This window comes from Apodemus sylvaticus, chromosome 9, assembly GCF_947179515.1.
Source record: "Apodemus sylvaticus chromosome 9, mApoSyl1.1, whole genome shotgun sequence".
Lineage (NCBI taxonomy): Eukaryota > Metazoa > Chordata > Mammalia > Rodentia > Muridae > Apodemus > Apodemus sylvaticus.
This window is the reverse complement of record NC_067480.1, coordinates 34805528-34829067: the sequence shown is the minus strand read 5'-3', so window position 1 is coordinate 34829067 and position 23540 is coordinate 34805528. Positions and strand designations below refer to the sequence as shown.

General features: G+C 43.4%; 1 protein-coding gene across 1 annotated transcript in view; it reads left to right on the top strand.

The window, feature by feature from the left end:
* Positions 1-23540, top strand: part of Sgpp2 (sphingosine-1-phosphate phosphatase 2) — a 104195-nt gene that overhangs the window by 54620 nt on the left and 26035 nt on the right. Inside the window, exon 3 of the mRNA XM_052193721.1 lies at positions 22181-22360. Within this exon, the coding sequence (XP_052049681.1) occupies positions 22181-22360 (180 nt within the window). The remainder of the gene's footprint in view (positions 1-22180; positions 22361-23540) is intronic.

Sequence of the window (23540 nt, the reverse complement as noted above, 5' to 3'; positions counted from 1 at the left end):
CACACTGAAGATGTGTGGCCCAGTGGGACTCTTCCTCAACTGGACTGTATACTAGTGTCCAAGACAAGAAGAGCTCTCCCTGTAGTGAGCTCTGTCTCTCAGGAGTCCTGATTGGTGATGGGCAGGGTGTGGAGCTAGGAAACACCACAGAATGGAGGATAGGCCTGCCGCTCTCCTACACCTAAAAGCTTTAGGAGCCAAAAGGAGGGAACTGAGATTTGAAATGAGAATGAACTGGTTCTAGACTCTTGAAGCCTCTGTATCCTGTTGTTACCTCTCTCCTGTGGCTATATCAAGCATACTTTGATGGGTTTGCGTATTTAAAAATGCTCAGTTAATTTTGCTTTTCATTCTGTAAGGAAACATTGAAGGCTGTACCTGTAGCTCAGCAATAGAGCATGTGCCAAGCATGGATTAGGCCCTGGGTCCCAATATCTAGCAGCGAGGAATAAAGAAGAAAAGGAGGGAAGGGGAACCTACTGAAAAAAAAAAGCTCTATAAATCCTGCCATATTTGTTGGTTGAGGGTTATCTACGTCTGTCTGTCTGTCTGTCTGTCTGTCTGTCTGTGCAGGGATCACAGTATGTAGTGTATGGGCTGCTTTGTGATAAAGGATTTTATATATAATTAAAAGCAACTCTAAATTCACGATTTAAGAAGTTAGAATGAGCAATGGGATTGGAGAAGATTCATCAGTACTTCTGGCTTGAAAAATGGAGTCAAAGGATAGTTCATGACCCTCCAGAATTAGAGGAGTTGGCTTCTAACCCTGGTGACAGTTGCTTGCCCTGTGGTTTGTGTGGCATGTGCTGTGTATGTAAAGCAAGATGAGAAGCCTCAGAAATGGAGTCAGGTCAGGGTGAGCTGGTAACTGTCTCGGCTTTGTAGTTAATTTTAATAATAACTAGCCAAACCGTATTTGCATTGAGGCCTCACTTTGATCGATTATAAAATGTGAGTCCAGAAGAATGCCCCCAGAGCTCTTTGCTCTCTGGTAGTTTTATGATTATGAAAATTTTGGTGATCGGGCATCTTTGAGAATAGTCAAATGTCTTTAATTCCAAGTCCTGGCTTCCACCATGTATCTACTCTTTAAAAAAAAAAAAAAAAAAAAAAATTGCCCTAAGCCTAAGGGAGATGGCTCAGCGGATAAAATACTCCCCTGTGAGAACTAAAGTTTGAATCCTCGGAATCCACACAGAACATGGCCAGCATAGCAACCCACTTACAACCTCAGCTTTCAGAGGCAGAGGCAGGAGATCCCTAGAGTAAGCTGACTAGTTAGCCTAGCAAATCAGCAAGCTCTGGGTCCAAGTGAGATTCTTCAGTGTGTATGGAGAAGGATCGAAGAAAACACGCAGCATCCCCTCCGCCTCAGCATGCACACATTTGAACACATACATGCACATATGCTTGTATACATGTGTGCACATACATGCACATTACCCACATATGTACAATGCAAAGAATAAACTTAAAGAATACTTGCCCTGGGTCCCCCATATGTCTTTGTATTGAGTTGGCCTTGGAGTCTTTCCGTGGGTCTCAGATAGGGAGAATTTACAGTAATCTACAAGGGACTCTTAGGAGTATGATGGCTGGCCCTAGCCCAGATCTGAGTCTCTAAGCAACATCTGTTCTTATGACCAAGGACAAACAAAGGACCAAAGATAGCGGTTTGGTGAGGGTACACTCAGGGGCCTGTAATGTCCAAAGGGGAAATGAGCCAACAGCAAAATCACAAGCTTCGCTCTCTAGGGTTGGCTGCAGGGAGCATGAGCAGAGACATTCACTGTTCTTCTCCCTGCTCTGTTCAGACTTAACTGAAAAAAGATGTTGCGTTTTCTGTTCCTTTTAACATTGAGTTTCTTCTGGCATTCCCAGGCACTGAAATCAGTGTGTGTGTGTGTGTGTGTGTGTGTGTGTGTGTGTGTGTGTGTGTGTTGGGGGGGGCAGGGGGGCGCTGCAGTGTTGTATTCAGTTTGAAAGCGCTCTTCAAACATAAAACAGCAGTTGGACTATGTTGGATGACGTTTTGAAGGACTTCCAGAAACCTCTAGCTTGGAATTAGTGGGTTGCGAGCAGCAGTAAGCTTGCTTCTTTGCATACTCTCACAGTGTAAACAAATAAAAGGACACAGCTAGAGTTGTCATCTGAGAGGAAGTACCTACGTTAGGTTGGTCTCTGAGCATGTCTGTAAGGCATCCTCTTGGTTAGCAATTAGTGCAGGAGGACCTAGCTCACAATGGACTGTACTGTCCTGCACACAGATCCTGGGCTGCAAAGAGCATTCCTCCATGATTTTTTGTTTCAGTCACCAAACTTGGGTTCCTGGATTCCTGAATGATGATTGTGACTTGGAATTTTCAGATGAAATGACTGGTTTATCCTAGCGATCAAGTGAAACCAGAACTTCACTTTTATTCCTTTCTTTACTAGAATGTAAGAAAGGATTCAGGCAAAGGATAATGTGGCACCCTCAATATAAACTCACCATGTGATGCCAACCCCCCCCCCCCTATAACATGCCTGGTAACTGCGAGGGCTTCTGGGACAGGTGCTATGAAACAGAGAGAGCTTGAGGGGCGGAAGAGATGGCTCGGCTGACTGTTCTTTGAGGCCTTTTCCTTTCTGGAGTCTGGATTCAGGAATTTAAACCTAGATTTATAATAAGCAAAGAGTTTAGAACCTGTATCAAAGATGGGCTTTTAATGCTCTCTGCAAAAGTCTACTAAGCAACAAAGTATGTTTGACTATCTTACAGGGCAATCAGAGGGGTGTAGCTTTGAAACCGAAAGGATTAAAGCAAGAAAACCCTGCCAAGGTCTGAGTTAGGTTAAACCAGCGGCCTGTCTTTAAAAACAAAACAAACAGCAGTAACCCGAAATGATGTATTGAAGGCTGCACTGACTTGCTGTCTGGCTCTCTTATGGATTCTGATGTTGAGTGTTTACATGTTCTGAGACTTGTGTCTAGGAGATTTTTTGTATAAGACAGGAAACATACTAAAGGCTGTTGTAGGGTGTATTTCTTTAAAACTGAAACATAAAGAGCCACACATGCATTAGAATGTGGGTCAGAAAATGTGTATGGTAAGTAGCACAGAGGTTTTGTGAGTGAAATTTTCCGAAAAGCTAATTTGGGTGACTAGCACACAATTAAAACCTTGGCCATCGTAAATATGCCTTTATAGTTATTTGGACATCTATCAACCTTTACAATTGAAATTGGTGCATCATGATGATGATGATGATGATTAATTACCAATGCTAGGGATTAAACTCAGGACATTGAACATGCTAAGCACGCATCTGCCACTACACTTTACTATCAACAGCTACTTTGCAATTATTTGCGTTGAAACAGTAAATGTTGATACAAACAAGACAACCAGCAGAGTCATTGTTGAACACATCTCATAGAGCATTGTCTAAGTCTTATAGTCTCCCAGACAGAGCAAGCCCAAGTATCTTTCTGTACTATTAAGGGGGGAAAGGACCACAGAACCATGGGTGTAATGCATTAGTTATCCACAGCAACACTTTGTTCCTAAACTCTATCTGGGCACACTGCCACTAAATCCAAAAAGAACTGTGAGAATGCACTGGCCCTTTAAGATGAGCTGTTTTAGCACAGTGTCTGGGGCCAGCTCTTCACCTCCACTTTGGAAACAGATGGCTATAAGCAAATTAGAAATAGGTAGTGTAGCATTTCTGTCTCACCAGACAGGATGTGAAGGGCCTGTATGGCCTGTAGAAAAGAATACAGGAGCCAAGAGGCAATCAGGTCTTCTTTATAAGAGAACTAATTTGAAGCGGGGCAGTGATGGCTCATGCCTTTGGGAGGCAGAGACAGGTGGATCTCTGAGTTCGAGACCAGCCTGATCTACACAGTGAGTTCCAAGACAGCCAGGGCTACAAACAAACAAACAAAGAGTACTAATTTGGTAATTTCACAAGAGCATCATGCCCTTTACAATCTGAGTATACTCATAGGCACATTTAGCTTTGATATGTATATACTAATACTTCGAAGCAACTGAGGATGGGGCACAAAGATGGCCCAGAGCTCTCCCAAGCCTCCCCTCCTGCCTCAGTATCCTACACCGAGCCTAAAAGAAATGTCCTTGACAGAAAAGCACTGCTGCATCCTCTGACTCTACCCATTTCCATTTCACAGAAGCTCAAGGCTCTTTTCCAGAACTTACCTTGAATGACTTCTACCAAAACATCTTTTCTTTTAAAGGTTAAACATAGCAAAACCTTTTTAAAAAACAAAACAACAACAACAAAAAAGGTTGGTCTCAAACTGGTCTCAGCAGACTGGTCTTAAACTCAGGATCTGTCTGGCTCGGCCTGCCAAATGCTAGTATTATAGGTGTACAGTACACCACTGCACCTGGCCTTGTGGTCTCTACTGCAGTAGACTTCTTTAGCTTCCTGCAGGAGTCCTTCTGTTTGAGGTCCTCACCTTACTTATTGTCTTAGTCAGGGTTTCTATTTCTGCACAAACATCATGACCAAGAAGCAAATTGGGGAGGAAAGGAAAGCAAGTTGGGGAGCTTACACTTCCACGTTGCAGTTCATCACTAAAGGAAGTCAGGACTGGAACTCAAGCAGGTCAGGAAGCAAGAGCTGATGCAGAGGCCATTGAGGGATGTTTCTTACTGGCTTGCTTCCCCTGGCTTGCTCAGCCTGCTCTCTTATAGAACCCAAGAGAACCAGCCCAAAGGTGGTACCACCCACAAGAGGCCCTCCCCACTTGATCACTAATTGAGAAAATGCCCCACAGCTGGATCTCATGGAGGCACTTCCCCAACTGAAGCTCCTTTCTTTGTGATAACTCCAGCCTGTGTCAAGTTGACACACAAAACTAGCCAGTACACTTATTTAGCTTGCTAGTGATACTGCACAGCTAAGCCTCACCCAGTGTAGTTTTCACTGCCAAGAATCATTTGGGGCCAAAGTGATTTTGTGGTTTGTTCTCATTACACAGCCCATAGTCCTCGTCATCGTTTCAGATGGACTCTCAGCAAAGCATCTGCAATCTTTCTCTGGCAGAGCCACACACAAATAACGGAGTCCCCTTGCCTCTAGGCTGGTAGTTAATAGACTACTTGGGAAGATGGAGTAGATGGTAAGATCGTTCGTTGCCCGCATCAGAGTGGCTTTCTGATTTCACTCTTGCAGACTCATAAGCATTAGTCAGAATTGCAATCAAACATAATGGTAAGAGCTCCTCCCACACAAAATAGTCCGTGGTCCCCATCTTTCCTCTTAAGGTGCTTTAGAGCTGCCTTTTCCAGCTGTAACTGGAGCTGCCCAGGACCTCCTCAGCTGTGTCTGAACAACCTCCCACTCAGCTTCATTCCTCCTAATAGCGCGTAGGCAGTATTAGTTGTGAGAAGTACTAAGTTGCCTAAAAATACACGGAAATTTAAATTTTCTAAGTACTCCTGAACTATTGATTAACTGCATCAAATAACATCAAATGTGCTCCTCTGTGAGCCATTCGGCTTGTTTATTCTGCAGTGGCAAGTGTTTTGTCTTGAGCTTTACTTAGCCTTCTCCTGTGTGTGTGTGTGTGTGTGTGTGTGTGCTAATGTGTACATGCACAGCAGCAAATGTATATATGTGTACACACAGATAGTCCAATTGAGGTTATACAATTTTATTTATTCATTTGTGCATGTAAGTGTGTGTGTGTGTGTGTGTGTGTGTGTGTAAGCATGTGGAGGTCAAAGGACAACGTTGTAGATTTGCTTTTCTCTTCTGCCCCATTGTGGGATTTGGGAATTGAACTCAGGTCATCAGACTCTTTTGCAAATGCTGCTATCCTAGTGGTTCTCAACCTGTGGGGCTCGACCCCTTTGGAGGGTGAGTGGCCCTTTCACAAGGGTTGCCTAAGACCATCAGAAAACACAAATATTTACATTACAATTCATAAAAGTAGCAAAATTATAGTTTTGAAGTAGCAATGAAACAATATTGTGGTTGGAATTACCACAACATGGGAACTGTATCAAAGGGTCAAAGCATTAGGAAGGTTGATATCCACGGCTCTAGCCTCTCACGGAGCCTTCTTACCAGCCCTGATATTATGGAGTTTTAAGTAGATGTAGTGACATATGTCTAGGTAGATAGATGAATGACTTGCTCATTCTCATTCTTTCATGTGTTTGGAAGAACAGAAAGAGCAAGACTTTTAATCTAAAATGACTGAATGACCTCTCAGAGCACAGGGAGCTGAAACAGAGGGAGTCATGAAACAGACCCAACCATCTTGCAATTTTCCTGTCCACCGTGTCTTTTTAACGTTCATTTATTTCTGTATATGTACATGTGTACGTGCATGTGTGCCATGCCATTCATTTGAAGCACAGAGGATAACTTGTGGGAATCAGTTCTCTCCTTCCATCATGCGGGGCCTAGGGATGGGACTGAGGTCGGGCTTCACAGCGAAAACCTTTACCCCTGAGCCAACTTAAAAGCCTGGGTCCATATGTTTTCAGGTCTCCTAGTGATATTTTCCACATGAGTTCTAAGGAACTAGGGTTATGCATTTGAAATAAAGATTTTTGTCTGTACTATACAGACAATATGTTATATTCCAGAGAGTTCTAGAAACACTTCTTCAGTTTAGGCCAGGATCATTTTTTATTCCTAACTACAATACTTGCCTGCTGGGGATCAGATGTAGGACTTCATGCCCGCTAGGCTAATCTACCACAAAGCCATTCACAGGCCCATCAAGATGCTGTCTTGTACTTGAAGTCCATCCTCCTCACAGGATCTACTCCAAATGCACAGTATGGACTTTTAAACACATCTTAATGTCCCGGCCCTTTATAATTACCTCAGGAATTTTTCAGTTGAACTTCAACCTGAATCAAAACCTTTAGTCTTTCCCTAATCGGTCCGCTCTGTTTGTGGAATCACCGAGCCACTGATGATAGCCACAAGCCACTAAAGCTTCTTGGTCCCGAATCCTCATGTGTGTATATTCTACTCCATGCTTCTTGGCTCGTATTCCCTGCCTTCTCACCTCGCCCCATCTCTTGCCTGCTGCCCCAGGCCCAACGGAACCATCATCTTCACAAACACCACTGACCCCTGCATCTGCATCCTGCCAGATGGCTCATTACCCTCATTTGAACCTGGCACCTGGCAGGAGCTCAGTTAAGCCCTGGGTTAAATAAATAAAGGTTATTTCTACAAAGACGATTTAAGAGGCCAGTGTGGACTACGTTGCAAGACCCTGACTAAAGTAAGATCTCTTTAATAGAAGCTGCATATGAAACATTTGGGTCCCATCCCAGTCTCCCTCTGTCTGTCTGTCTCTCCCTCTCTCTCTGTGACATTGCAAAATTTCAAAACATCTCAAATCTGAAACATCTATTATCCCTAGCATTTTGAATACAAGCAATCAGCCTAGAGTAGTTCTATATATTTCCTAAGTGCTATAAGATCTTTAAACCAGAGGTATTACTGTGTTCTAAAAAGCATTTTGACACTGTTGAAAAGCTGCAATTTATTAAATTTACTCATCTACTAAACATCGCACAAGGACCCACCCTGTGCTCACCATTATACGACGTGACTAGGCACAGAAAGAAACCAGTTTCTGTCATGCTCTCAGGGGAGGTCACATGTAGGCGATACAGACAGTGACAAGCAATGGAAGATCCTTGGAATCCTGGTCAGGACATGGTCAGGGCCCCCTCCCCACCTTAGAAAACTGGGCATTTTATGCAAGCTTTTAAAACTTACGCCTTGATAGATGAGAAGCACCCAGCTGTGGGGAAAGTCCGCATAAGAAAGAGCTAACTACACGGGGAACTCGGGAACTCGAAAGGATGATATTGCTGAGTAGAGGCGGCCACTGCTTCCTTCTGGAAGCTTCCAGGGTTCCTATGACCATGGTGTGCTTCTTACAGAATTCCTTTTGTCACCCTTGTACCAAGTGGAGGTGAGTTATTTGCAGCAGACCTGAGCCCAGTTTTGTCTCAGCTGTCAGCATCCCTGAGACCTTGCTGGTCACTTTCCTTGGAGGGTCCCTAGCTTCTCAGATCTGTGAAATGAGGTTAAAGGGGTGGCCTCTACTCCAGACCACGATGATACTAACATTAGTGTCTGTGCAGGGAAAAGTCACCGAATCCCCAGAAGTGTCATTATTTCATTCAGTTCATCAAACACAAGTTTCTGAGTGCCTGAGGAGAGCCAGGTACTATTTGAGACTTTGAATAAAAACAACCAACCAAAAAAAAAAAACCCAACCAAACAACCAACCAAACAAGCCAAGGTAGGGCATCCACTCTGGGTGAGGAATAAGTAAAATAAATGTATTACAGTCACGGTGGTACACATGCCTGTAATTTCAGTACTTCAAGGTAGAGACATGAAGGTCAGAAGCTCAAAGACAGTGCTGGCTTCGGAGAGGAGAGAATTTGAGACCAGTTTGAGGCACATGAAACCCTGACACAGGCAAAGATAGATATAGAGAGGAGTGGACCACCTAACTCCCATGAGGCCCTGGGATCAGTCTCTAAAGCTGCAAGAAACATGCTAGAAAAAACTTTCTATGCAGTCTGTGTGTGAGCACGGTTAAGTTCTATGAAGAAAAACAAAAGAAATGTGGGGCAGGAGTGAGGCACGTGCCGTGCTAAGATGTGGGTCCTTCCTGAGACATGTTGTTTGGTACAGGATTGACTTACAGTTCATTTGTCACACTAGAACTATTTAAGCCATTCTTGGATGTTTAAAATTTATGAATATCCTTTTGCACTGATTCCCATTCGTGTTTATTGGGAAATCAATCTTCCCAAGTCTTAAACAGCCTGACAGGCAAACCTTGTCAGATAGCAAGATGTTAGGAAGGCATCTTTCAGTTGGTGTTACCAGTCTTTAAAATAAAACATGTGCGGTAATAAATATCTCATAAGGTGTGACATCCAGCAATGATTCTGTTCAATTCCTTTCCTTTCTAGTGGAATGTGGAAATGGCAGAAGGATAAGAGTGTGCCCTAAAGGCAGATTCTTGCAGGCTCAAGTCAAACCTTTCCTCATTAAAAAAGAAAAAAAAAAAGGGTCGTGGGGAGGTTACTGGTGTGGCTATTGCTCTGTTTGGGAGATGTGAATGGTGTGGCCAACGGACCCCCCCCAATAGCCTCTCAATAACTAGAGTTAATCACTCACTGGTCAAGTGGGCGAGCAATGCGTTCTAGCTCGCCCTCTGGCTTTGCCTTGCTGCCCTGACCCCCTTGTTTACTCCCTGCAGTGAGCAGGCGTCAAGCTGGAGATCTCCCAGACTTTTTGTCCCTTCCTGCTTAAAGAACAGCTCTCCAGGAGGGACGTCATCTCACCTCATGGGAGAAGGGCTTTCTTCTCTACCCTGAGAATCCTTATCAGAAAGACATGCAGCCAAAGAGAAAAGGAAGCAGGAAGAAAGAGAGGGGGAATGATGGGCTTTCCCAGCAAATATCTTGGCAGCCAAAAGGGAAAACTTTTGGTTTTCAGGGATCCTGTAGGCTAGAGAATGCTTATATGTTGCTAGAGCTTTTCAGATTCACCGTCATCTTCATTTTCAGACTGTATTCATTCAGGAGGTAGTGAGTTACTTTGTTTGGGATTGAGCTCTGTAACTTGATGCCTTTGTTTGCCCTGTCAGAGGGGTCTGATACCCCTTCCACAGAACTTATTAGAGCTCAAGAAATTGTGATGTTCTGATCTTCCCTTTGGCTTCACTGGAAATTCCTCTGAATCCCTCGGTGGTGGCGGCGGCGGGCAGAAACATGTTGCCAAGTGCACAACATTAAGCCACAGGGTCAAGGGCACTAGTCTTGCAGTTAGTCTGCCTCAGGGGTGCTCATCCCAGAGATATGAGAGCCTCCGCTTGAACCTCAGAGGCCATGGAAGAGCGTTACATAGTTGAGGCAGACCTCAGGAGAGACGCTGAATCTTAGCCCAGGAACCAGTTTTGATGTATGAGGTATACATTTGTGTTCCCAGTTGTGTAGTGATGGAGGACCAACATGGGACCTGATGATAACTGTGGATTCTGATGTTCTCTTGAAGGTCTCTTTGAAGGAAGAGACGTGAAGCAGAACTAAAGGAGGAAGGTGGTGACAAACTGAGGGAGTTTGGTAGACATGCTGTTCATGTGAGGGTGCCAAAGAAAATTACATATACACCTGTAACCCCAGCACTCAGGAGGCAGAGGCTAGAGGATCTCAACAACTTTGAGGCCAGCCGAGACTACACAGTGAGTTCCAAGTTAGCCAGAGTTACATAGTGAGACCCTGTCTTAGAAAATCACATACCCGGTGTCTAGATTTGAGGGCAGTTTTGCTATGTGTAGTTGATAGTCGCTCCCGATTGTGGCAAGCCTGTGGCTGGAAATGAGTTTGAAACTGGCTTTTCCCATGTTGGTAAGAGTTCATGACATCAGACCGAGGATGGATAAATCATTTGAGGAGTCCATTTGGCTGTGCCCCTAGATTGCCCGAGCAGACTCACATCCAGTGTGCCTCCCCCAAACTGCGTCATCTTAAGTGAATTTTCTTCCCTACTTCCTGCAATTATGGACCTCGTAACCTTGTTAGGCTTCATATTCAGTTTTTAATCCTCATATGTTCCCTTCGCTCTCCGTTTCCGCTCGTCTCTAGCTGCTAATTCAGTTTGTCCATGGGTTGCCGGTGACTGAACACCTCATCATGGGCTGACACCTCCCCCCCCCACCACCACCCCCCCACACACATATGTATGGCTATTTTAACAGGAGGAGATGTGGCTGGTAACATCCACTTTCTGGACCAAGAATGTGGAGAGCTCAAAGCCTGGGGGATAGTTGCCTGCTGTTCTTAACATTTGGTTCATCGTTAAAATGGAAATTCTGAGATGCTAGAGTTTGCTCTACCAAGCCTCTGAGCACACAGTCTTCTTCAACACTGTTTCCCTGTTGGATGTGGTTTAAATCCTGTTGGTTGTAGCAGGAGTTGCAGGAGCTGGCGCTATCAGTCAAGACTTCTTTCAGAGCAGTGCAGCGAGCCGCTCATAAGAAAAGCAAGTCCCAACCAGGCGGTGGTGGCACACACCTGTAATCCCAGCACTCTGGGAAGCAGAGGCAGGCGGATTTCTGAGTTCTAGACCAGCCTGGTCTACAGAGTAAGCTCCAGGACAGCCAGGGCTATACAGAGAAACCCTGTCCCGAAAAAAACACCCCCCCCCAAAAAAAAGAAAGAAAAGAAAAGAAAAAGAAAGAGAAAAGCAAGTCCCTGAGGCTCTGCAGATGCCAGTCAGAACCAGGATGGGTGGCCTTGCTGTATTCCTCAGGGTCTAATAACTTAGAAACAAATCTTTCTTAAGAACGTGGGCTGCTGACAGATATTCTAAGGTGGCCTCAGCTTTAGAGGCTCAGGACCTGGAGAGGCCATTAAAGAAAAACAAAACAAAACAACAACAGCAACAACAACAACAACAACAAATCCATCTTTTTATAACAGGAGGTCTGCGATTGTAGCAGCCTTAAGTCAGGCTCTTAGTTGATGGGGTCACCATGACTGAGTGAGCCTCCCTCCTCCATCTGTGAGGGGGGCCTCCTCACAGAAAGATATTGAAGGACAAGAGAAGGGGAGAGAGCTGCAGCTCCTCTTGTCTTGGTTAATTGAAGACTAGACAATCTTGGAGGCTAGATCTGTCCCAAGACACACTGGTCAGGAAGCCATTTAATGATACCCTGCTTTCCCCTACTCATTCTTGCTCCTGTCCCCAGCAAACTTGAGACATTTTGCAAAAGCTCAAATAATTTAATCTTGAGAGTTATTTTCTTATTTTCGTTAAGGATTTTAGATGTTGGTGCTTCTGTTGAGAGGACGTAAGGGAAAGGGGGAAAATCTATTTTTATGACTATCTTGACAAATATTTCCTCAGTCTTCATCATGAAACAAGAAGTTTCCCTGGGTACCATTGGAATTCATTTGGCTTCTGATTTTTAAATATCAAGTAGTATGAATTTTTGGCTTTTGAAATCCCATCTTACTTTGTATAAGGCTGGCCTTAAACTTAGTTCTTCTACCTCAGATGCCCATTAAATTGTGTGAGTTTTAATAGCAAAAAAATAAAAATAAAAAAATAAAGAAATTGAAAGATCCTTTAAACTCTTTAGCACCAGATTTCAGAAAACAAAAATTTGGCTTATTTTCATTAATTCATTCATATTCTGGGATTGTTGTAGGGACTTCAAGATAAAATATCCATACACTAGACACATTCATATAAAGATGAGTTACCTATAGTTATAGGTAACTGTATAACTGTAATAATATAATTGTGATTTCTAACTACTTAGTCTGCAAGATGATTTTATTTAGTTTTATAGGTTTAAATATACACATCATAGATTAATCATATTTCATAAATTAATTAACAGGGGACTGGGGAGATAGCCTAGGTAAACTCAACAAGCATGAGGATCTGAACTTGTATTCCCATATCCATATAATAGCCAAACATGAGGGAGTGTATCGATATCTCCAACATGGAGGGTAGAGACAGGTAGATCCTGGTGCCTTGCTAGCTTCAAGCTTCAGGTTTAATGAGATACTGTGTCTGAAAAGACTGAGATACAAAAGGACACAGGACATTGATCGGTGGCCTCTACAGCTTATGTAGAGGCTACTCATACATGTGCCTGTGTGAGCAAACACATAAACATCTCACATATATACATTACACATACATTATGCACATATATAAGGCAATGGCTTCATGAATGTTTCATTAAACGTTCCACCAATTTAAAGAATAATGTTAAAAGAATATTAGCATGAGTTCCATGAGGTGAGTTTTGTGAACAGCTGTACTTCAAGAAACACTTGGGAACAGTGAACTTAGAGCTCATGAGAAAAACCTCTTCAGCCAGATTGGTAGGAGGCCCATGGGGAAAGACTCCAAGCCACTTAAAACTTGGCCAAACCAGGCTTGAAAATACATAATAGCTAGTCATTATGGTGTTCTCCCTCCATCAGGACCAAGTATAAACGTGCCTACTTGATGGGGAAGGCAGGTAGTCATTATGTGTGCAAAAATCTCTACTAGCCCACACCATGCACCACAGCGTGTCTGTTTGCCACCCCAGAGTTCCCATCGAAATCCCATCAGATTTATCATCCATTTTCCCATGTGCCTACACACATTTATATGTAAATCCATTTAAAACATGCAAATAGAAACTAAATATATTCTCACGGCATCTTGGTTTTCTCATTGAGCTGTAATTTTGTTTAAATGTTGCATAATTTGTTTAGCCACTGTTCTATCATGCATATTTAAGGTTCTCAGGGTTTTGTTGTTGCTTGGTTATTTGCTTATTTGAAAGAGGTGAGCTGTGTGGTTCTTCTCTTCCATATGTTGGATGACTCCTAGGACTGAAGTCTCTCAGTGCTGTCAATCCAAGAGGGAGTAAAAGATTAGAACCATTCCTGGGTGGAACAATGGTGGCAGGTATTTGGTAGTTTGTTGTTTTTTTTTTTTTTTTCAAAGTCAAGAGACATCTTCAATCTTCAGCCCCTAATGGCCTCCACTGAATTCCAGATGGCTCTAATGCATTGATAGGACTTGGACTATTTATGGACTAGTCTCTGTTCTCGGGTACCATGTTTGCTCCTGTCTGACTTACAGGTGTAGTAGGTTTGTCAGGTGCTAAGCGGTGATTTATTGTTAAAAGGCAACAGCATTTGGAAGGTCAAGTTCAGCTCCTCTACACAACTCTCCTGTTGGGCTGATGTGTCCACATGTCACATTCTACATCAGCTGTTGTCTATCGAGGGCTTCGAAGCGACTTTCCTGTGGTGCACACCACAACTATGGGTTATTGATTGTTGAGCCTTTAGTGTTTCTTGGCAACATTTCAGCATCAGATTTGCATTTGGTAAAATGAAACATTAGGAAAACTGGGTGACATAACGACATTGGTTCAGTTTCTCTTTTCTCACCTGCCATTTGTGTGCTTTGGCCTGAGTATTTTTGTAGAAGTTGGGCATGTAACATCTGGCTTTCTGTTTTCTTCTTTGGTGCAAGATGTTTGCTCCATTTCCTTGCTTAGGAATCCTTCCAGCTCAAGAATAGTTTTTCTTTTAGTTTGAAATGTCATGTTTCTTCCATTGACTGACACATACAAACCCACACACCTGTACAGACCCCTGTCATGCCCATAGTTAAAGGGCTCTGGTTTTTTTTTTCTTTTTAATTATTGTTATTAATAAAATTAAATCCAGAACTCTGAACGGACACTCACCATTTAAAGACTTTTCTGAGTGGACGGTAGGCCTCTAGCATGTTCCAAAGAACTGCTTTTAATACAGAACAGTGTGTATTCCTGGAGGGACACAAACAAACCAAACAAAACTGAACCCGAGTCAACAGGACCACCGGCTAAGGAAACCTGGCAGGTTCTGGACTTGGAGACTCCATGGCTACAGCAGAGCATAGAGAAGTTCCCACACTGTGGTTCTGAGGAGATGGATTCCTCAGCTGGCGGAGTCTACATAGTCTGAGTGCTCACCTCTTAGTGCTTTACGGAATGGGGGTTCAGGGGAGGGGTTAAACGGGGCTGAGGAAGCGAATTTAATAATCCCAATAGCTTGCTTCCATTGGCATTAGGATTCTCAGTCATTGTCCATAGCAACACCATCAATTTTAGAACAAGGGAATTCAAGGACACATAGAAGAGACCCACTCTGATCTCTGGTTTCTTTCTCCCTGTGTTATTATTTATGCCTGTGCATGTGGAAGCATTATGATGACTTAGTAGTAGTGGTGGTAGCTGTGGTGGAGGTTGTGGTGGCAACAGCAGCAGCAGCAGTAGTGGAATGGAGTCTGGCATGTTTTACATGACACCTTTAATCCTAGAACTCAGGAGGCAAAGACAGACAGGTATCTCTGAGTTTGAGGCCAACCTGGAATACATAGTGAGTTCCTGGACAGCCGGGACTATGTAGAGACCCTGTCTCACACTCTCCCCACTACCCCAAAAGAAGTGGTGTAGAGGAGCCAGTGAGATGATTTGCTGAGCAGAAGTGCTTCCTGTGCAAGGCTGAGGACCTGAGTTCAGATGCTTAGCACCTACATAAACAGTTGGGCACAGCAGCACATGCCTGTAATCGTAGCACCGGGGTTGTGGACACAGGGCAATCCCTGGAGGCTTGCTGGCCAATGAGACGAGCCAAATCAATGAACTCTAGGTTCATTAAGAGACTAATCAAAAACCAGGATGAAAAACAATAGAGGAAGACAGTCAACACTGAGAACTGGCCTCACTAGGCACAGGCACACACCGTGCATACATACTCATGTGTACTCGTATGCACATACATGTACACACACACACACACTCACACACAACAAGAAACAGAATGAGAATACATTGATGGAAAAGCTATCCTTCCAGGTTTGCTCTCCCTGTTTAGTCTCCAACAGCTGATGAATGACATGGCAAAGTCTTGCCGTGAGGACACCTGTCACTGTTATGTAACTGTGCATCTCTTGGATGTGATGCCCCCGTGGTAGAGGAAACAGTAGGCACTGGGTGTAGTCAGAAGGAAGATGTTAGGGTTTTTTAAGATGTGCGTATATGGGCAGGTGTCATTTGAAAAGGAGCTCTTGGTTCTCCCTCCAATCCCACATCTGCTCTGGCTTCCCTCGTTCTGGGGCTGGGAGTGCTCTATGTGAAGGACTGGCTAGGGTAGCCAGCAAAGGTGCGAGTGTGTAGCTCTGCTCTCAGAACTCCTGCAGCTGCTTTAATGGTCACAAAGTAGTTTCAAGGATCTTCTGTTTCCTAAGCAATTCAGATGGATTTTATTACACTACGGTGAAAAGTAAAACCCTGCTAAGTAAGGATGTGTTAGACATGGAGAGTTTCCTTTTGGATGGTGATAAAGAGAAGGCTGGCACACTAGGAGAAAGTGTGTCAACTTCTCTCCAAGCTCCTCTGAAATCCAGCCTTCCAGGACGGGTGCATGTTCCTCCATGGGGCAAGGATATGGTTCACATTGAGAGAGTTGCTCTACTGGGCTGCCATTGATCTGAGAGCCACATCTGTCCACACATCTGTCCACCTGTGCGTCATTCATATTGCAAGCAGAGTGAAGTGACAAAATAGGTTAATAGCCAGGGAGAGGGGAGGGCTCAGTGGGGGGAAGGTCATGAGCGTGCTGTACTCAAAACACAGATGAACACATTTGTATCTTTCCATGATGTCAGTAGTTAAAAGGCAGCAATTTCCTGATAATCCCCCTTTCCTTGGTAATTTAGACAAAGCAAACACAGGTTACTTTATCCCAATATTAATTACTAATATTAACTTATATTACAGAGCACAATAAATACACACACACACACACATTCTGAGTTACAAAATGGATGCAAAAAGTTAAAGAGGCTGCAGCAGAGTTTCAAGAGTAATATGATAGAAATGTAGATGGAGCCTGTGCCCGTGTGCCACCACCTGTCTCCCAGGAAATAGTCATCTATCTATCTGGGCTGTGGGGTTGGTGCCAGACAGACAGGATTGTTTGCAGGTATACCCAGGCACACAGTCAGCTAGCTACTCTCAAAACTGAAACCAGAAGCTGCTTGTAAACTGGAGTCTCTCAGTGCACTGTAGAGCTTGAAAAGCCAGTCTTTCTCTCAGTAGGGAGGAACTTGAAGCAGGGCACACCTGATCACAGTAATAAAATGTTTGATGCACATGCGCAGTGTCCTGAGCTCAGTCCTCGGCACCCATATAAGAGCTGGGTGTGGAGCATGCCTCTAACCCTGGTACTGGAGGCAGGAAGGGACAAGAAGATCTTCAGGCTTGGTGGCCTTCCAGTGTAGAGGGAAATTTTTTGACACTCCAGATTCACTGAGTGTCAAAAAATCCTATGTCAAAAAATAAAATGAGAGCAATTGAGGAAAATACCTGATATTGACCTCTGATCTCCACATGTACACACATGTTCCCCCTCCCATGCGCACACTAATGAGTGCATTACATACACAAAGAGAGATCACAAGCCAGAAAAAAGAAAGAAAAAAAAAGAAATATGGTTAATATTTGTCATCAACCCAAACCCTACAAAACCCCTGGTCATCTCAAAGGACCATGCAAGGAAACCCCGGGAGTTTGCTGACGCCATTAGTGATCTGGAATGCTTCCATGTCCCCTCCTCCTGGATTTTTGCTTTTATGGCCAGGCCTTTAGGGCCTTACCCCTACGGAACAGGATGGATGGTGGCAGTTAATTAGATCCCTTTAGGACGGAGGGCCTTCAACAATAGAGTGAAGTCCTTTATTCATGGTGAGTCCTGTTGAGTTAATCATTAGACTCTTTAACTGAGACATCAATGAAGAAATGGTTTTCTTCTGACTTTAAATAGTCTTTTTTTTTTAGATCAGTTTTGGGTTGACAATAAACCTGGGCAAAAATGACAGGGTTGTCTTATGCCCTCTGACCCTATTGACAGCATCCCACAGTAGAGTGATACCTTTCATATAACCAGTAACCCCACATTGACACGTCCTGCTCACCTAAAGTTAACAGCTGACATTAAGCTTCACTCTCTGTGGTTTATATCCCTACTGGCTGTAACCAGTAGACAATGACACATCTTTATCATCAGAGTATCAAGCAGAATGGTCTCACTGCCATAAACAGTCTTGCTCTGCCCACTCATATTTCCATCTCTCTACGCCCTGCAACCACCCCACCGATGTCTCTACGGTCCTCAAAGTTTAGCTTTATCCTGAATGTAATATAGTTGGAACCACATTGTATAGCCTTTTCAAATTGGCTTATTTTACTTAGCAATATGTATCTAAGGTTCTTCCATGCCTTTCATGGCTGGATCACTCATTTGTCTCTATTCTGAAGAATAGTCCATTCTTGGAATGTACCACAATGTATCTGTGTGTATATATGTGTGTATGTGTGCATGTGTGTGTGTATATACATATATGTGTGTGTATGTATGTGTGTGAATATATATATATATGTATATATATATATTTATGTGCTACTAAAGAATATATTGTTTGGTCCCAAGTTTGGCCATTTTGAATAGAGCTTCTACACTCATGTGTAGGACATATGTATATGAATGTGATATATATGTATATGTGTATATTGTAATATATGTGTGTATACATATACACACATATATACACATATATAATATATACATATATTATATAAATTATATTATATAATATATTTATATTTATATATTATATTTTAATATTATATATTAATATTATATATAAATATGTATTTATATTATATAATATATATAATTTCCAACTCATTTGGACAAATGCCTAGTATGATTCCCAGCCTATGATAAGAGTATGTTTAACTCTTTAAACAAATTTTTTTAAATTGTCTTTCAAAGTGATCTTACAATTTTGCTTTCCCACTAGTGATGAATGGGTGTTTCTTTTAATCTGCATCCTTACCAGCATGTGGTACTGTCAGGTTTCTGGACTTTAGTCATTCCAATACGTACATCGCTGTGTTAACATATAATTGATGACATATGATGTTGAACATTTGACATCTCAGACCCATCCTTTTTTCTCAATTCTGTCAAACCTACAACTTCTATTTGTATTCTTCAATGCTGGGAACCAAACCCAGGGAAGAAGACAAACCCTCTTCCACGAAGCCTGAACCTCCACCTCCCCTGCCGCGCCGCCCCCTCCCCCCCCCAGCCTCCTCCTGGTCCCTGCTAGTGGTACCTATGGTCCTGACTAACCTGCAGAGTATCCATTGCTGCTGAGAGCTAGTGGCTAATTAGTCTCATGATAAAAAGCACTTGCACATACCTGGAAGGCTCTGGAGTCACAGTCCATCAGTTTCCTCTGTCTTATTAGTACAATTTCTCGCTAGTGGTCATTTTCCCAATAGTTGTGAATGTACTTGATATTTTTACATTATTATAAAGAAAAGGCAACACAAAGCACCTTTCAGATTTCCCTTCACTGCTTACCTGTGTTGCATCGGTGTCTCTCACCTGGATTCTCCATTATTTTATCAATTGCCCTCCCCCCAGCCATTCCTGAGATTCCCACCCTAGCTGTCTCCAGCAGAGAGGTCTGTTAGGCATGCAGGTCAGGTCAAACTGTGTCTCTGACAGGATCTCCAAGCAGAATCTCATCGCCAGCCAGCCCCAGCCTAGACATCTGTTCCTTACATTTCAGGAAAACTGGAAACTACTTTTTTCAGACATAATTGACAGATGGTTCAACCAATTGCCTCGTTAAGATAGAGTTCGCAAAATACTCAATTAACCCTTTAAAGAATAGAATCAAATCATCTTTAATGTATTCATAATATGTTTGTACATATTTTAAACGTCCGGTTTGGCAAACTGGCATGTGGGCCTGTCCCCGTGTCACCACCACAATGCGGATATCTAATACAAATATCTAGGGATGGAGAATGGGCCAGTGCCTGAGTACCTGAGAACTGCTCCAGATTTTTTTTTCTTATCCTCACCACTGTCTGATGTGCTTGGTTCCATTTGTCTTAGTCATTCTAGTGTATGTATGCTGCTGTGCCTCATTTGTTCAACTCCAAAAGTTCGAGTCTCCTAGTAAGTTGTACGGCACCCCACTCTCACTTAGCCAAGCCCTTGTGCATTCTATTCTTGCAGCCAGAACACCTCTTTCCCTTCACTCCTCTGAACTAAATCATTTTCTCTTAATACTCAGCCCTGGGGTCATTGGACCCAAGTGTCTTCCTACATGTACTGGTCGAGTCAGCTTTGTGTTACTGTAACAAAATGCCTGAAGTATGCAACTTAAACAAAAGAAATATTCATTCTGACTCAGTTTTGAAAGCTTGAGATCTGTAAGCCCTGTTGTTTGGGCCTTGTGGTGGATGAGGTAGCATATGCCAGTAGAGGAAGCTTCTTGCCTCATGGTGGCTCTGAAGCAAAAAGAAAGGAAAAACAAGTTAATGGGCTGCCTAAAGGTCCCAGCGATTCCCGTTATGATCCAAATTGAAGCTTGCACCCACAGAGCTCTGTGGATAGCTTCCTGTAGAATGTTTTCGTGTGTTTAACCAGACTCTGTGCAGTCCATTTCCCTACTGAAGGCCAAGGGGATGATACAAGGTTAGCACTTCGTAGCGTGGACCTTCCTGAACAGCAGCAGCAGACAGAGCTCCATACTGTGAGCTAACCCTTTACCTGGGTCTTAAAGATTTCAGGTCTGTTTTTTCATCTTTAAAGAGAGCTGCTAATGCATCCATTTTCGTTTGGTTTTTTTTTTTTTTTTAAAGTTGGAAACAATGTGTAGGTGTGGCAGTGTTTTTAAGTGGCCTAAACAATTGTCCTAATTCCAAACATCCTTTGAGCATGGAAGGGAAAATAAAAATGTAGTCAAAGGGACTCATAAACTTCAAGAAAATTAGATTTGGTTCAAGTATTACCCAATCTCTCTTGATGTTATGATTTTAAGGCTTCCAGACTGTAAGTTTTCAGTATTTTCATTGAACTAGATTTTGTCATTTATGATTGTGACATTTTGTTTACTTTGGTGGTGAGGAAGGGGCAAAGGTGAAGTGTTTTTTGCAGCTTCTGAGAAATTCTTGGTAGTCGGTAGTGTTCTACACTTCCCCAGATAATAGCTGGATGAGGTTTTACAGGTTCCCAGGAGGGAGGTGGAGACATAAAAAGACTGTCTCCAGGAGACTCATTCTGGTAATCAGCGACAGGAAAGAGGCTGTGTTTCAAAGTCCATTGGAAATCACTGTGATTCAGCGGCTGTCTCTGAGGCTTTACAGCCTGGGGATTTGTCCTGCTGTGTGCCACAGCCTCTGCGGGGGAGGGGGACTTAACCCAGGCACTGTGCCTCCCTGGGGTGGATACAGTGCCAAATTAACCTGCCACTTGGAGTGTGGAGAGAAAGCATCAGTGTGTGGAAATTCCTGGCAATCAGCTGGCTAGTCCAAAAGATTTTTGAAATAGTCCTTCATCAGAGTTCCATTCGACCATAGTTAAGATGAGAAGTCTCCTGACTAAGGCCATTGGCACACTGACCTGTGCAGGGGAGTCACCTGCCAGAAAGGGGTCCTGGTTGCTACATATAAGGAGAGAGGGAAGGAGGCCAGCAGACCACCTCAGGTAGACAGACTGGAGGAAGAGAGGGATGAAGGAAGAGGAAATGAAGGGGATGGGAGACTGAGACTACAAAGAAAGGAGAGGAGAGGTGAGGCATGAGGCAGGGCAAGGAGAAGAAAGGGGGAAAAGGGGAGGGAAGGGAAAGGAAGAAAAGGGTAGGGTAGGGTAGGGAAGGAAAGAGAGGAGAGGGGAGGGGAGGAGTGGGAAGGGAAGACCAGAAAGAGGTTCACCTTTGGTGGTACAGTCTGCCCACCCTGAGCCATGAGTTGAGTTACAAAGGTAGGTACTTGGGTAGACACATTGCTCCTGTTTCATGGGTCACAGGATAACCATCTTTATAAAGCCCTTTGGCAAAACAAGTGAGTCTGTGGTTGACAGCCCCATTCATTCACTTTTAGAGATCATAAACAGCAAATCCTGGTTTCTGTCTTCTACTTAGAAGAAAAGATTGTGTAGGGACTGGATATATGGCTCAGTGGTTAAGTGTATGTGCTGCTCCTGTGAAAGACCCAGGTTTGGTTCACAGCATCTACAGGGCAGCCCACAACCATCAGTCACTCTAGTTTTAGGGAATCTACACATATATACATGCAAGCAAATCTCTCACATACATAAAATAAATAAATAAAATGTTTTAAAAAACTGAGGGAAATTTCATCATGAAATGTCCTCATAGGGGGAAAATATTTTGAGCAAATTCCAGGCTGGCCCCAAACAGTAGTTTAAAGCATGGTCTCTGAAGACTCCCTACTTGGCTGAGAGCAGCCCCGAACACATACTCAAAGCTACTTAACTGTTTGTTAAGGATATGATGAAGAGGCTCAGGGCATGATTCGGTTGATGAAGTGCTTGCTGTACCAGTAATCAACACCTGAGTCTGCCTACAAGACACTCCCAGTACATGTCAGGACAGAGGGAAATGGGCCTCCAGGTGGCAGACTGGGAACTGCAGATAAAAGGTAGTTAGAGATTCAACGATCACACTTTTGAGGTTATACTTACCTCAGACCTTTGGGTTTTCAGCTGGTGATGTACATAGGCCAGGTGGCCAAGGACATCCTGAAGTGGCCCCGGCCCCCCTCTCCTCCTGTTGTGAGACTTGAAAAGAGGATAATCGCAGAATATGGAATGCCATCCACCCACGCCATGGCGGCCACCGCCATTCCCTTCACCCTCCTCATCTCTTCCATGGACCGGTACCAGGTAAGGTGGGGAGAGGCATTCACATCCTGTGCCACTCGCCTCTAATTGTAGAATGAGGGGGCAGAGAGAGGAACAAGTCAGGATTTCTCTTAAAGCTGCTTTGAGGAACAATAGGATTTATGAGGTAAAAATTAAGGGCCTCTGAAACCTATAGGGATGTCGAATAGTTTCTTCATAACATGAGCATCTGACTTAGCACCCAAATATATATATATATATATATATATATATATATATATATATATATACGCCTTTGAGTGAGGATGGGCCGCAGAGCAAGGAGCACAGGGTGGGCCACATGCATTGTTCTCTCCCCCAAGGAAGTGTTTATCTGAGCTATTGCCTAGACAGACGGGGATCTCTGCTCTCTGGGCTTGCAACAGACACAAAAGATTTACAATCCTTATAAATGATCCTCCAGGGCAAAGATGATCCCATCAAATCCCTCTGCCAGACTCTCCTGGCCTGGGGCGGAACAGAGTCAGGTACCCCCAATTACCTCCCAAGGATGACTCTGCCCCTGGTTAGGACCAGCTACTAGAAATGATGCCTCTTTTATTTTAGAACACTATAAATGACAGGAGATTAATAAAGGTTGAAAATAGAAGAATTTCATTTAATATCTGCTTAGATGATAATTATAGTAGGACCTTTCCAAATTACCTGATTGCTGCAAGGAAGATTTTTTTTTTCTCCTGCTATTTGAGACACATCACCTTGACTTGGTGTTTAATTTCATAAATGTTACCCACTAGCTATTGGAAGTTTCAGATTTCATTGAATCTGGTGGTCTTATATAGCTAAATGACAGTAGTGGATCCCCCTGATCTTTATTCCAGATATCCCCAGCCACTCCATATTCCAAGTTAGAGAGATGCTTCAGTCAGCCAGCATGGTTGAAAGAGGTCAAGACTGAGTCAGATCCTCAGGTCCTCCTCTATGGTAGTCTTCCTGGCCACACAGACATAGATCCATTTCCTCACTGGAACAGGGTCATTCATAGGAAGTAGTTGCATCCACTGTGCTATGACTTGTTGAAATGTGTGCCAGGACCCAAAAGTATCTGAGGTCCTCGGGACTGTCTTGAGTTCATGCTGACTTTTGAGCTGGCTTCCACTTATACTCCACTCTCAGCAGGACACAGTAGGCCCTGGCCCAGCCGAGGACCCAGAGCATCCTC